The sequence below is a fragment of the Aulonocara stuartgranti genome (assembly GCF_965226115.1).
Source record: "Aulonocara stuartgranti genome assembly, chromosome: 3".
Lineage (NCBI taxonomy): Eukaryota > Metazoa > Chordata > Actinopteri > Cichliformes > Cichlidae > Aulonocara > Aulonocara stuartgranti.
In genome coordinates, this window is record NC_138941.1 from 54,929,212 (window position 1) to 54,945,198 (window position 15,987).

At 40.0% G+C, this 15,987-nt stretch overlaps 1 protein-coding gene across 1 annotated transcript; it reads right to left on the reverse strand.

The window, feature by feature from the left end:
• Positions 1 to 12,333: 12,333 nt before the first annotated feature.
• LOC309699525 (tripartite motif-containing protein 16-like) lies at positions 12,334 to 14,892 on the reverse strand. The gene has a single exon (XM_082522607.1). It carries the CDS (start codon positions 14,793 to 14,795, stop codon positions 13,128 to 13,130), a length of 1,668 nt encoding a protein of 555 aa, XP_082378733.1. The 5' UTR covers positions 14,796 to 14,892; the 3' UTR covers positions 12,334 to 13,127.
• Positions 14,893 to 15,987: the final 1,095 nt, after the last annotated feature.

Consider the following 15,987-nt stretch of genomic DNA (forward strand, 5'->3'; position numbering starts at 1 on the left):
TGCTGGACTTGATTTTTTGGATCATGAAGATACTGCAGAGTTCATTACACTGAAATAGACAGAAGCCACTGATGGACAATTGGTTAAAATGTGTGTTTTATTTTCCACTTTTTTTTGTCTACATCATTGTTGAGATGGGAGTTGCTGAGAGCTCACAGTTGTGCTGTTTTTACTTTGCACGGAGATCACCTGTCAGTCACACTGAATAGCTGTTCCTTTGACCTTTTGTTATCCGTTTTCTATATTTTCCTAACATTACGTTTATATGCCATTTAAATGTTGTTCTTGTACTAATTAAATGTTAAATATATCAAAAAGAAGTCAAAGTGGCACCAAAAAGTTATTTCCTGTTTTCTTTTAATAAAGCGCACACCCTTATCCCTAATGACCATTTTGTGCCACGCCCCAAAAACTGCTATAAAAACATTATATATTCATATTTTTTTCCACTTTAAATTAGCCAATCTTTTAAAACTACTTCTCCCTGAAATATTTATATAAAGTTTTAAATATATTTTAATTATTTATTTATTTTTAATCGTAGTTTAATTACATGAGCGTCCTGTTTTTTTAGCCCCAAAAAACAAAAAAACTAAATATTTTCAAAAAAAACCATTTGAAGTAATATTTGATTGTTATTATAATTAGGCCTTCAGATGGACCAAAGATTGGCACCAACATTCATTTTGACCTGCCATTATTTTTTTTTGCAGGAGCACATTAAAAAATGCATGCCTAAGGACAATTCCCCAAAAAGTGCAATAAAAATATTAAATATTAATTTTTTTTCACTTTAAATTGGTCAGTCTTTTAAAACTACTTCTCCCTGAAATATTCATATAAAGTTTTAATTATATTTTCGTTGTTTTAACCCTTTAAATCCCAGTTGTATTACATGAGCGCCCTGTTTTTCAGCCCCAAAAAACAGAAAAACTAAATATTTAAAAAAAAAAACATTTGAAGTAAAATTTTATTGTTATTATAATTAGGCCTTTAGATGGACAAAAGATTGACACCAACATTCATTTCGATCCATTTTTAATTTTTTTTGCAGAAGCCAAAAATGGTCTCCAGGCGGCGCTGCTGCTCCAGCTCCCCGGGGAGGAGTGCCTCTGCCGCGGGTGTGTCTCGCGCAGCGCCGGGGCATATGGTTCGGTTTCCGTGTCTGCAGCACACACTTCCGCTACCACGTGAAAACAAATACGTCATTTCCTGTTGATTTAAAAAAAAAAGCGCCATCAAACGATCCTAAGGGAAGGAAATGGTCCAGCCCGGTCAGCGGGCCGAGCTCCCGCTGCATGCGGGGAATGAGTGTGCCTTTTCCCGCGAGTGTGTCTCGAGCAGGCCGCTGGAAAGGGGTATTTCCGAGCAGGCGTCAAATGTGAAACAAGGGCGCCACCTGGTGGACAAATAAAAAAATTACAACTCTAAGGCCTCTAGTACAAAACGAAACCTAAGCTGGATTCATGACGATCCCTTTGACCGTAATTTTTTAGCCGTGAAAAATAGCGTTTATAATGGAAGTCAACGGGCACAAAATGACCACTAGGGGTATGGGTGTGGGGATTTTTGCTGCTCAGCCATTTTAGGCTGATTTAAGAAATTAACACTGAAATATTAAATCGGACAGAAAAAAAACTATCCTTTAACAAGTTTGGTTATATTCCACTGAACACAGTGGAAATGGCAGCCATTTAACACATGTAAGTGGCAACAAATGGCCCCAAGAAGGCAGGAAGGTTCAGTAAATTCAGAAGGTCATATTCATAATAAAAAATAACCTCAGTTTGTAAATGTCAAAACAATAAAGTATTGTTTTGGGAGAATAAACTCACAGATCAAATGTTAGATACTGAAACATTATTTCAGTCCTTCCAAGATACAGAGTTATGATAAAAGTTTTCCAGTTATCTGTCCTGAGTCTGACCGCTCTTACATCTGTGTTCTTCATTAACGTCTTGTCTTCAGGCTTATAATTTGGCCGGTTTCTCTTAAATATTTGTGAACTAAAGACAGCTTCAACCCTCTGTGTGTTGACCGCACTGCATTTTCTTGTTAGTAATAGCAACACCATTGTAACGACAGAAATACTAATTAGTTAGATTACTAGTTACTGAAAAACATTTATCGCCATTATTCCCATTTGTGCGAATTTACAAAACATTATGTAAAGATTGCTGGTATTTTTGTGCCCTTAAAAAGTGGAAATAATGATGAGAGCTGAATGAATGATAGTGACACGCAGATCTCGTTTTCACTCGTCTGTATTGAGTGTTACAAAAACAACACAACCCAAACCATATTCTCTCTGCATGGATACACTCAGTCTCAGGACCACAGTTTCCAAACTAAGTTGCCCTGTTTTAACTTATGAGAGTATTTAGACGGTGCACAACTTGAACTGTAACATAAGGTAAATACATCTTTTTAACTCACATATGTTAGCTGACACATTCGCTGACTTTCAACAGTAATGAAATAATACTTTATGCGCTGTATATGTCTTTCAGTAGTTAACTTAAATACAGATAGTGGCAGAAAAACTGTCATTCAATAAGGCGGGACACCAGTGAAAGCTAGCTTAAACAGCAACGGAGTTCAGCTGAAACTTCTCAGCAAAAACTGTCCACAAGTCACCTCTTTCCTTACAATAAACAATGATGGTGGGCTAATAGTCAACTGTAATACACAGAGTTCTGTGCGTGCAGTTACCTTAAACAGGGGAAACGAGGAGAGATGAATGATGATACTGACACAAAGCGCTGGCTTTCACTCGTCTGTACAGAGTGAAGGACAAGAGGCGCGAATCCCTCTAGTGGAGCCCTGAGGAATTACCAATGGATCGATGCACAATCAATCGAGGACATTGTTCCTTCTCGCAAATTGAAAGATATTTCACGCACTGTTATTTATAGAAGGCTTCACACTGTTCCTGCTAACCATAAATATTGTTCCTAAAGTTTTATCCAACTGTAGACAGATTTCTAAACTCCCTTTTACTTAAGTCCTGTTGAAACTTGTATTAGAAAAAATATTACAAATTATTTAAAGTTATAAAGCACAGCACAGAACTGAAATGGCACAGTAGTTAACTTTACAGTTAGGCTGGGGTACAAATTTCCTCATAAAAACCCTGCTCTTATGTGGAATGACTCAGGGGTCCATTCTTGGCCCAGTATTTTTTCCCTCAATTTATGGGTTCATAAAACCTTTATAAAAGTGACTAAATGCTAGGTATAATAGGTATTTTGTCTGCTTTGGATTTTACTTCTACATTTCACCTTTAAAAACCGTTTATCTTGTCTTGTTTGGTATCATTCTTTTCAGCACACCTTAACATGTCAAAATTTACAGCTATTTTTTCATTTTGAAATACTATATTAAAACAATTGATCTCAAATCAGACAAAAAACATAAAACTCGAGTATAAAAAAGTAGAATTTTTTTCCACTAATAGAAAGCCAAGGTTTTTTCTTTCTGGGTTTTTTTTTGTCACAAACAGAGAATACTTTCAAGTGCTTCCCTTCCCACTGTAAACACAACGTTAGTATTCAGGAAAAAAAACATTGCGCATATTTTTAATCATAACTCTGGTTTTATGTGGCCTATCAACACAATTTAAAAAGTGGTAGTTTGAAGTCCACACTTTTAACACAGAAATGGAGAAACCTCTTCTGTCCGCCGATCCAGGAACTTGAATTCTTTGAATTTCAGGATACTTTTTCTTAATAAACGGTAAGCATTATACATATTGTCCTTACAGAGGTGGTTTCTCTTCTCGCAAGTGAAGTAGATTTTTTGAAGGCGTTTGCTTTTTTCGAGGTCGCGGATGATGTCAGGAGAAGGTGATTGTTCACTTGCAATGTTGAACCTGGAACAACATTATTTATGATGACGAGGGAACAACACCAACACAAGGATATCAGATCGCCTGGACACTCAGGGTTGTCTTGGGTAGCATCTTGTTGCTATGTCATCTTACAGTAACTTGGTCAGTAGTTTACCATGACTACTTTATTCTTCCTCAGCCAATCAGCAGCACTTGTGCAATTGTAACCTGTTGTGTATATAAACCTTCATTAACTGGTTTGAGAAATCCTTTAAACCAGTGACAGGAAAGTTGGATCACAGTGGTAATTATTAAAGGACATTGATGTTTGATGTCTCATTTAATTCGTCATCTGTCATTGAAATTATCAGAGGAGGCCTGAAAGGCTCACACTAGCTGTACAACCACTCACAGCAGCCCATTCATTCATTTTCATTGCTGACACTGGATTGCCCAATCAAATCTCTTAACTTGACCAGCCCATCCCCAGCTTGTAGGAAAAGTTCAGTGTGGAAGAAGTGGTGAAAAGATTGAGCTGAAAAGCTGAGCGAAAACAATAAACAGAAACTACAACTATTAGCCAGACCTTACAGTCACACAGCAAATCAAGGATTAAGGTCAAATGATTGGCTGCTTTCACCATGAGCCACTGCTAATTTTTAAAGTGTAGCATTTAATTATTGTCAAATGCTTTTAAAAAGAACAATCACTGATTGTTGTTTTAAAACTGATAACTTAAGCATGTTGATTGACTCATCTTCCTTTCCGCCTGCCTGGAGGCTCCCTTAACACCTCTCTCTGCCTCCTAACAAACCTTCCCCCTCTCATCTCGCTTCATCTTTGGCCTACAGTAGCACAGTTTCCACCAACACCTTGCTGGCCAACAGAAACTCGTACCTTAAATGAAATAAATGATATGGAGCACTCCAATCATGCTTTCAAAACTACAGCAACTGTTAAAGAAAGAGGTGATAAACATGCCCCTGCGCCTGGTTCTTGTTGAAATGAGTTACTAACATGATTTCCCCTTCATGTATGGTGATAGACTGGCCAAAATATTAGGAATGCTCTGGAATTTCTAATGAAGCCAACAGTAAGTGTTGCTTTAAATCGGGGGTATTCAACAAAAATGAAAAGACTTTTTACTTCTTAATGCAAAGGTTCAGATGATCATTATTCTAAATATTTAATTACTTTAAATGATTTTATTTTATTTATTTTATTTACTTGTAATATATATTGTATTATGCATATTATATTTTAAATATAGAGATAAGAAAAATCATTAGAAAAAGTTGTTATTATTGGTATTATTAGTATTATTGCATATTAATGATGAAGGAACTGACCTCACAGGTCACAGAATCAACTTTTTGGTAACAAGTTAATGTGGTAGTTCAACAGTTTAACCAGCAGAGGGAGCCAGATAAGCTGTTTTGAATTCAACACTAACAGGCAGAGGGGGAGGAGGAGGGACTGTTGCCGTAGTAACTGAATCTACAAAAGTCAGTAAGTGTTCGTCTTAATTAAATCACACTTAGCTGTTAGTGTTCATCTTCAGGCACTGAATTCACTTACAAGAAACAGTCCAACAGATTCACACAAGGGGAACATGTTCGCTGTTTTTTCTGCAGCTGTGAGGACTGTTAGCCTGGACATAACAAGCTGTGTGGCTGCGTCACTGTTCAAACTTCAGGTTCCGAGTACCAGTTTTAGTTTTAGAGCTCAGCAGACCCAGTAGCTCATCACCACTGCTCCTCCATAACAACAGTGGTGAGGCTGAAGGGGACTGGAAAATAATGTACATGGAAATGAATCACTGTAAATAACACTATATAATGTTTGATGATAATACGGTCTGAAGGTTAAATAAACATGTTTACTGCCTGGTATAACACTTGGTTTCGTCTCTGGGGATAGAATTGTGTCCACTTTGACTTGTGGTAATTAAAGTGGAATTTTTCACTTGGTTGATTTGTTGAACTTTCTTAAATCTCTTCTTTAAACACAGTGTCATCTGATTGTATTTACTGACCATTTTAGAGATTTACAATCAATAACTGGGAAACAGGAAGCATTTCACACTCTGCTACCGATGAGTCTCATGGTGCTTTCACCACAAGTTTTTTAATAAAAATAATAAAAATCTACAAAAACACACGAACATAATTTATTAGTACAGTAAAATCCTAAAAATTCAGTTAAATTCCTAAAAAACAAGAAGTGTTCATCCAGGAACCTTTAAATGGTCTTCAGATCCCCAGGCCTGCATAAAGCACCATGACGCAACTGTTGTTGTGTTCATTTGCTTATTAAAAAATTGAATTAAATTGATTAATGATTATTAAATAAACAATTATTATGCGGTCAGCATGGTGGCACGGTGGTTAGCACTGTTGCTGCACAGCAAAAAAGTCCTGAGTTCAATTCCACCATCAGGCCGGGTGCTTTCTGTGTGGAGTTTGCATGTTCTCCCCGTGTTTGCGTGGGTTCCCTCCGGGTACTCCGGCTTCCTCCCACCGTCCAAAGACATGCAGCTTGTGGGGATAGGTTAATTGATTAATCCAAATTGTCACTACGTGTGAATGTGCGAATGAATGTGAGTGTGAATGGTTGTCTGTCCCTGTGTGTTGGCCCTGCGACAGACTGGGGAACTCTCCAGGGTGTACCCTGCCTCTTGCCCTATGACAGCTGGGATAGGCTCCCGCGACCCTGAAAAGGATAAGCGGAAGCGAATGGATGGATGGATAGTTCCTCCTTACATTTCCAAAGCAGACTTGTTCCTTTAAGTTCATCTAGTGTTTATACTCAGGGATTAAAGTGGGCTGGAGTTATGGTTGTGGTACTTCAGAGTAGCTAGTGTGTTGTTGTGTCCGGGGAAAACAGGTTAGTTTGCATTCATGTGGTGAATTCACTATAAAACACTGTTGGACTGCTTATGGTTACATCAAGTGTGGCAGAAATGAATTTGCATTTAAGATAATGATGCTTAGATTACTTAACTGAATTGAGCTGTATACTGTCTAGTGTGAAGCCGCATAGTGGCTGTAGCTCAGGTGGTAGAGCAGGTCATCTACTGATCGGAAGGTTGGTGGTTCGATTCCTGGCTTCCCCTAGTCTGCATGCCAAATATCCTTGGGCAAGATACTAACCCGAAATTGCTCTCCGATGCATTCATCGGAGTATGAATGTGTGTGAATGTCAGTTAGAAAGCACCTAGAAAAAATGTGCTGGTGTGAATGGGTGAATGCACAAGTTGTGTAAAGCGCTTTGAGTGCTCAGAAGAGTAGAAAAGCGCTATATAAGAACCAGTCCATTTACCATTTACCATAGTGTGAGTGTAGGGGATGGACATCAGATATGATAGCTGGTGAAACTGCGTACATGTTGTTAAGTTCAGTTGTGTAAATCCACAAAGAGCAGCAGGTCAGCTGATTGCAGCCTTTACACTAAGAAAACTTTATGAAGCTTACATCAGAAATTATTGTGGGCCATCATTTTTTCCCTACACTGAGCGCCATTACTAATTTTAGAGTTCCTCCACCACTTTAACCCCTGACTGCTCATTTTCCTGTTTAGAGGCAAAGTCACCCTCTACAAAGTAGGCAACAGGAAACAGTTATTGTTTTGAAATCTTTCAAATCAAAATAAGCACATTCATTAGAATTAGAATTTAGATTAGAATAATATTTGTATTCTTGTGCACTAATAATATTTTCTGATTATATTCTTATATTAATATAGCACAAGCTTTAGTTACCTTGTAACCTGCAAACTGTACCTTTTCACTTTTACTCAAAGAAGTTGTTTCAGTGCTTTTACTGGAGAATATTTTTTTTAAAAACACAGGTATCTGTACTTCTACTTAAGTAAAGAACGTCTGTACTTTTGCCCCCTCTGATGGTCTGTGTAACTCATTACTCTCATCTTCACATCATGGGGTGTTTTTACAGATACTGGGTTTTATTTAGAGGCAGTGCCTGTGTGGTTATGACTGAATATGTACTGTTAACAGTAATTTTGGGGAAACTCCAGAACTGACACCCTGTTATGGAACCATAAGTCATATCAAGATGATGAGCTTTGGGACTGTAGTGAGGACAGTATGCACATGTTCAGATGCTGTGTAGGTGTTCAAGTCTCTGATTTTGATTTATCCAGAAAAAAAGATTCTGCTGTTGGAAGATTATGTCAACTGTATTTGATTTTATGTGAGCAAGCCCCTCCAAAGTCTCCCACTGCCCATCTTAATGTGACCAGAGGTACAAAACAACAGAGATGCTTCTGTGTGCACAGGTGCTCAAGTGTGAACTCAGAGCAACAATTAAAACAAACACACTCCAGATGAACCTGCTGTGATTCATGCAGATGAGTCAGGATGTTGTTTATGGTGTTTTTATTCTCCCTGTTTTTCCTTTGCAGCTCCTTTTATTATGTGTTAGCTGCTTAAGTGCTGGTGTCCTGATTCTTTCTGCGATTCTCCTTTAGTTAAACAAGCACGTCTAATGTTTCTGCTATTAGTGATGTGTTTTAGCAGGACAGAAAAAAAAGGTCATTACTTCTGTTAAATCTGTTGGATTTTGTTCCTCATTTGCATATTTTCTGCTTGGCTGCAGAAGCTGAAAGCGAAACAGTCACTGTGTGCCTGCACTAATGTTTCCCTGTGATGCTTGCAGTGGTGTTTTTGTGGACTTTTATGGTTTTACAGCTTTACAGCCTATCAACACGACTGATTAGAGAGGGATTGTAGATGGTGAGGTATTTAGTGAAGACCTTACATGTTGTTTCAGTAACAATTAAATTCACCCTGATTATTTTCATCTTGTTTTTACTGCAGCTGTAACATTTGTAAAACGACACTGAGAGAGAGCCTGTTTCTGCATCTTTGTGCTGCTCTTACAGGAGTTAAATGTTCAGATGATGATTCCAGCTGTTCTTCAACCTGCAGAAACCATCATAAAGCTACTACATCTGGATTAGAACAAACCAGTGTTTTTAATATCAGTTTAGTCAAGTTTATTGTTTCTGCCCAGGGTTCAGGTACAGAAATGGTCGTCTCAGAGATGACAGTATCTCAAACTAGCAACGTCAAAACAGAGCAACAATAAAATAAATACATGCACATCTATGCAAAACAAACAAATGAGCCAGTTACTGATCTGAAACATAGTTAACAATGTCCATGAAAAAAAAAATCAACAGCTCGCACACTGCAAGTTTCCAACTTTACCAGTTGTTTTGCAAATGTTTCCAGCACTCGTGATCTTCGTCGGACAATAACACAAATCAACGCCATTGTAACATGACAAAAATGCATTGAAAAATTCAAAAAGGAAGAAAACTCCAGCGCTATCTTATTTAAAAAAATAGTTCCACATGTTTATTAAAGAGGAAAAAGAAAACTACTGTAATTTAATACAAACAACTGAAACATACAGGATAAAAGCCAGGTGAACAAAATCCAGAGAAAATCCAGGGAACAGACCTGAGAAACACAGATATATGCACCAAAAACAGTATGCAGTACCATCATAGACAGCCATATAACAACTAGAAGTAGACATAGTAGAATACACAGAAAAAAAAAAGACATTGGTAAGGGAACACTAATAGAAATGATAAAGTAACAACTCTGATGACGTTTAATTAACTGTTTAATAACTGTGTCACCTGATGGTGACAGAAGATCTCCTGTTTGACTGATATACAACATTCACTAATGTTTTCTCTGGGCTACTCCATGAGACACGCTGGTTTTCTACTGAACATTACATGAGTCATATTGATATTTTCTATGAATTTGCATCTTCTGCACTGGTGTTAGATAGTACCTATTAGTTGTGTGTGTTTCTTTCCCTGTGATTATTATTATTACACACACACACACACACACACACACACACACATGCAGTGTTGTAACCTTCTGTGACCATGAGAATAAAAGGCTGCAATAAAGGCTGTTTAATTATTTTATTTTAAGGTGGATAAGCTACCTGATTTCCCCACCAGTTTTTAATTTTTTTAAGGAGGTCTGGTTTGTCCGCCAGTTTTCAAGAGGGTTTAAGGATGGTTTCACCACCGAAAGGAGGTTTTTTTCTCCGCCACTGAGGACGTAAAGTGTTTGGTTTTGTATGTAAGGAGGATAGAGCTCTCACTGGTGACTCTGCTTTAAGGGAGATCATAGGCCTATTTTGTGTGTGAACAAGTGTGGGCCAGACGTGGTCTGTGTGCGGCTGAAAGTTGTCTTGTTAAGTGTAAATGCATTACTAGTCCCTAAGGACGCTAAGGACCCCAAAGCGCTTTACACATTTAGTCATCCACCCATTCACACACTGGTGATGGCTGGGGCGCACTGACAGAGGCGAGGCTGCTGGACACTGGCGCCACCGGGCCCTCTGACCACCACCAGTAGGCAATGGGTGAAGTGTCTTGTCCAAGGACTCAACAACCGAGACTGTCCAAGCCGGGGCTCGAACCGGCAACCTTCCGATTACAAGACGAACTCCCAACTCTTGAGCCATGATGGGGAATAAACTGAGTAAGTAGTAAGTATGCCTTGAAAGGGGATGGAAAACATTGCAAAGTATTCACCAGGCAGCACGTAATATGTAGATCATTGAAGGAAGAAAAGAAGTGAAATTGTGCGCAAAGCAGTGTAATGTGTCTGAAGTCACTGTGTGTGTGAACCACAGAGAGGTGTGAAAGTGTGTGGGTGAGAATAGTCTCCAACGGGGGAAGAGGTGATTCTGCAGGTCAGCGTCTACCCCAGTGGACAGAAAAGAAAGAAAATAGTTGTGCTGTTGATGAAAAAAAAGGAAGTGATAAATGAAGAGCTCAGCCTAAGGCAACTTCAATCTCACTTTCTGTTTTAAAGAAAGGAGAGTTCAAAAACCAGAGAGAGAGATGTGTGTTGTTTTAGGCGTCTCTCTATTGTGAAAACAGGGTTAGCAGAGGCGAGGGTGCCGGGTTAGCCTCGCCACTGCCTCTGCGAGGCTAACCCGGCCTAGCAGAGGGTGTGACTTGCAGGTGAAAAGCAGACCAGGATCAAATTTCCACATGCAGCAGTTGGACGACAATTATAGGTTAACATCATTAGAAACACCCAGGCCGAGTCTTGGCTGAATTGTGTTTACAGGTTAACTCCTATGTGTTTCTCACCCCGAGAAAGCAAGCTCCACGGAAGCTAACCTCTGCCTGAAGACAAGGAGTGCAGTTCTAGAACAATGAGATGGATATCAAGAGCTCACAGCAGGTCAAGAGACAGCAGTATCCTGAGCAGAGAGGTCCAGCAGCGCTTTGGGCAAACGGCATCAGAGAGAAAGAAAACCCATCACCTGACTGGATGGACATGTGTTTCCAGCAAGCTACAACTTCACTGTGTGACATTTGCCACTTTTGGAGTGAAATGCCAAGATGAGACAGTGGAAAACACAGGCCAAAGCTGAAGAGAACTGACTGCCATTGGACTGCAGAGTGGGAGAGGAGAACAGAGTGGAAGAAGCAGGTGAGTGTACAGAGGAATGCTGTTGTTTAGTGTGGGAAATCAAAATTTGGGTTAGCAAACCTGTGAAAAAGGAAAATAACTGCTTTAAGTGGGAACATTTGAGGAGTCTGAAGCACTACAAAATGAAAAAGGTACACAAAAAAAACACAAACGGAAAATGTATTAATCCTACTAACCCTACATACACATACAATGAAACTCATGAAGACCAGACAGCATCTTAAGCATGTGATTCTGTTTGTCATCTTATCCAAGTCACTTAGATGAGAAGTGATACATAGACTAGTGGACTAATATTATGGGAGGACAGATGATTGCATCAAAGCTGGGGGAAAACAGAATGCTGATGAGGGGTCTTGAAAGAGTGAGCTGGGCGAGCTAATAGGTTGTTGAGTTTCTGAGGTGTGTGAAGAAGTTTTAACATGGCACACATCTGATTACATGAGAAGAAACTTATTATGTGAAAAGACATCAGGGTTATGTTGTATGTTGTGTGTCGCAAGGTGTGTGGCTGATGGATGAATGCTTGAGATTAATCTGGCCGATGATTTGTCTTTTGTTACAAATTTGAACCTGACAATTAGGTTTGGTATGATTTACCCTCCTGGGACGAAGAGCATATGTCATGACTTAACAAGGCTTTTCTTTTCTTTTTTCCTTTTTATTTTGTTACAACTTGCCTAATAAATCTGCACTCCCTGTATGTGCTGCAGCACAGTGGTTGGAAACACTGATTTAGAGTTCAAGGAGATGTTAGTGACATCAGAGCCGTACGTATTAGCAGGTACACGTCCCTCACTCGTCCTCAAAAGCAGATGCAACAGATGTTCCTGCCTTGGTTTGAAGACACCTGCATGCATACTTAGAAAATCCATCTGTACATGTCAGTAAGTGTCTCACATCATCATTACTAATGTGTCCGTCATCACTATAACTGCATGTGTACAATGTGGAAATTGATGTTATGTAACGATGATACAAAAACAATATCAGAACATAATTTGATTCAGCAAATCCTATTTATTAACAACTATTAGTGTAAATAAAACATTCTGTCATCTTTTAATAGCAAAACACATTAAAGCAGACGTGTGTCCAAACCTCCTCCACTAACACATCCGTTTCTATGGTGCTGTCATCAGCTCGAGGCACAGCGGCACCTTTACTAACTCCATCAGGCACATTTAAGTCACTACAATCTTTTCATAATCCCCCATCGTTCAAGAGTCAGGTATCTCTGAAGGTTTCCAGAGTACTTTTTCACACACATCCAAGTCATGTAGTTGCAGTACCTCGACCGCAGCATTGTCCAACTCATTCTGAGTCGCTTGTCTGATGGATCCTGTGTTCTGCTGTTTTAACCAGTCCAGCTGGTGCTGGAGGACCGAACACTGGTGATGGACTGCACTGTGCTGAGACAGATTTTGTGTTATAGGCTTCATGTTATGGACGCACAGTGTGAGCACTCAGGTCGCATCAGAGCATCGGGCCGTATAGTGTGAGACCTGCATCGTGACCTACAAACTTCTAACCCCTGTGATTCACTCATACAGAGTCAAACATGCTGAATATGAAGAGTAGTATCATTTAAACTCACATGATTATCAGCCATAAGAACAAATTCAGATTTATATTGATGTAAGGTATATAAATGTAAGTACAGTTTGAATCAGTGCAATATTATTTTCACACATCAATGGACCACTGAACTTCTCAGCTTCTAAAATGTAAAGCCTCATTTAGAAACTACACAAGTACATATAATGGTCAGGGATCAACATGAACCTGTCTTCTCTATTTGACTTTAATCAACTCTGCAGTGGCTCCAAGTCCAAGACAAACTCCAGCATAGAGCGGCTGAGTGAATGTGGTCTGGACTCTGTGGAGGAGAGTCATGGTTTCAGAGACGCTGTAGAAAGACAGAATACCTGCTCTGTGATCCAGGTACACTCCTACTCTGGAGGACCGAGGACCTGAGAGGACAGTTTGGACATTGTTGTGTCGAAATATATATCTGTTTGTGTCACAATCTAATGCCCAAGATTTGTTATTGAATCCAAATCCACATTCATAGCCCCTCCCTGCTCTGCTGATATTCTTGTATGCGACTGCTACACGAACTCTCCCTCTCCACTCCACCTCCCAGTAACAACGTCCAGTCAGACTCTCTCTACTCAGGACCTGAAACCATCCAGTGAATCTGTCTGGATGATCAGAATAAGACTGTTGTTGTTTCAACTGTGTTACTTTTCTGTCCCCTTTAGATAATAACAGCTCTTTGTGTGCTGTGTTTGGATCCAGTGTGATTTCACGTGAACATTTTAAGAATCCAGCTCTGGTCTTTGGCTCTGCTGGTGACAGTAAAACATCCTCTTCAGTGACTGTCAGTGAGATGTTTGTCCATTCCTCTCTCAGAATGTCCTGTAGTTTATCTCTGGTCTCTGACACAGCTGCTGTCACATCCTCAAAGTAGCTCAGAGGACGAATATTGATGCTGGATGAGTGTGCAGACTCACTGAGTGCTGACAGTGAGGGGTAGTTGTGTAGAAACTGGTTGTGATCCTCTGTGTGTGAGAGCTGCTCCAGCTCGCCATCTTTCCTCTTCAGCTCAGCGATCTCCTGCTCCAGCTTCTCCTGAAGCTCTTTGACTCGACTCACTTCAGTTTCCTGCTGGGATCTGACCTGCTGCTTCACATCAGAGCTTCTTTTCTGGAGGAGACGGATCAGCTCAGTGAACATCTTCTCACTGTCCTCCACTGCTTTATCAGCAGAGCCATTGATGGCCTCCACCTCCTGTTGAAGCAGCTTCACATCTTTCTCTCGCTCCTGGATTCTCTGCTGGATGTTTAGTCGTCTCACCTCGAGCTCCTTCTGCTTCTCAGTCCTTTCTGCTGCAGCTGGGACTGTTTCATGGCCTTTATGTTCATCCATCAAGCAGAGATAACAGATACTCTGCTGATCAGTACGACAGAAAATCTTCATCACCTCATTATGACGAGAGCAGATGTTGTCCTGGAGCTTCTTGGAGGGGGCCACCAGCTTGTGTTTCTTTAATGGAGCTGCATCATAGTGAGGTTGGAGGTGTTTCTCACAGTAAGAGGCCAGACAGACTAAACAGGACTTGATGGCTTTCAGCTTCCTCCCAGTGCAGACATCACAGGCCACATCTTCAGGTCCAGCATAGCAGTGATCAGCTGGAGCAGCTTGGAGTCCAGTCTTCTTCAGCTGCTCCACTAAAGCTGCTAACATGGTGTTTTTCTCCAGGACAGGCCTCGGTGTGAACGTCTTCCTGCACTGAGGGCAGCTGTGGATTCCCTTCCTGTCCTCTTCATCCCAGAAACTTTTAATACAGTTCCTGCAGTAGCTGTGTCCACAGGCTGTGGTCACCGGATCCTTCAGTAGATCCAAACAGATGGAACAAGAGAAGGTTTCTCGGTCCAGCTGAACTCCTTTCTGTGCCATTTCTCCTCTCAGTGTCAGTGACTGTGTGAGTTTCACTTCCTTATAACTGAAACTAGTCTGAGCTCTGATCTCAACAACATGTTTCTGCAGTGAATGGAGCCTGTCAGCTCTTACATGTCACCACATGTTGGTTACACCCATCTTCAAAGTGCAGATCTGAAGGGGAGGGAACGAGGAAACACGTGGACAGAGAGGAGGTGCTGTGTTTAAGAGCAGGAAGAAGAGGGAGGTTATCAGGCTGTGCTTCACTCCAGGAAGAGGAGCAGTTAGAGAGTGAAACTGTGTGTTTAACCCTTTTTTATTTACTGCTTCTTCTATATAAATAATTTTTAAAAATCCAGCTTTAATGAACACTGGACAGAAACGTCTCAGGTAACAATAACTATCAGAACAGCAGAGGCTGCTGACCTAATCAAAGCATATGTGGAGAGCAGGGTTAGGTTAGCAGACATATGCTGGTTGCTTTTATTTATTTATTTATTGCTTTTATAGGCAGTAATCGATGTTGCTGTAACAGGATGAGAACTAGATAAATGCCACTGCATTGCTTTGAACAGTCAGCAGAGTCTGCACATATAATTACAGATATTCCTGCAAAAAGTTAATTACTCAAAAGAATCTTGCATTTTACTTTTGCATTTATAACAGCTGCTGCAACAGAAATAACCATGTTCTTTACATTAAAATAGCAACAAACCTTTCTGGAACAACTTTCAAGGTTCATGGCGAAGACAAAGATCTAATGACATGAAGACTCCAGTGAAACTTAAAGTATTAGGAACCAGTTTTAATGCGTGACCAACACATTTCCCCCTGTGGCCTTCACCAGGGTCATTGCTAAATACCCTTGTGATTGTGAAAAGACTACTGGTCAAGTCAAAAAGGAGTGTATGGTAAAATGACCAATGACCATGTGACAAGATCAAGCAAGCATTTTTCTGATGTGTTCACCGCTCAATGGTTTGTTGTCATATTGAACAAAATATTAGGTTCTCTTTGTATATTACACTCAGGCATCAGGAAAGAGTGGTAACTAGTTTATAGTTTTTAGCTAATGACATGTCAATCACAAGACATTGCTCAGAAAACGTGCAGATTCTCAGCTAGATCCACCTTCCACTCTTTACTTACAGTTTCACAACAGCAAACAAACACACAAATAAGTTGAAGTAATTGTTTCCTGTATGACTTC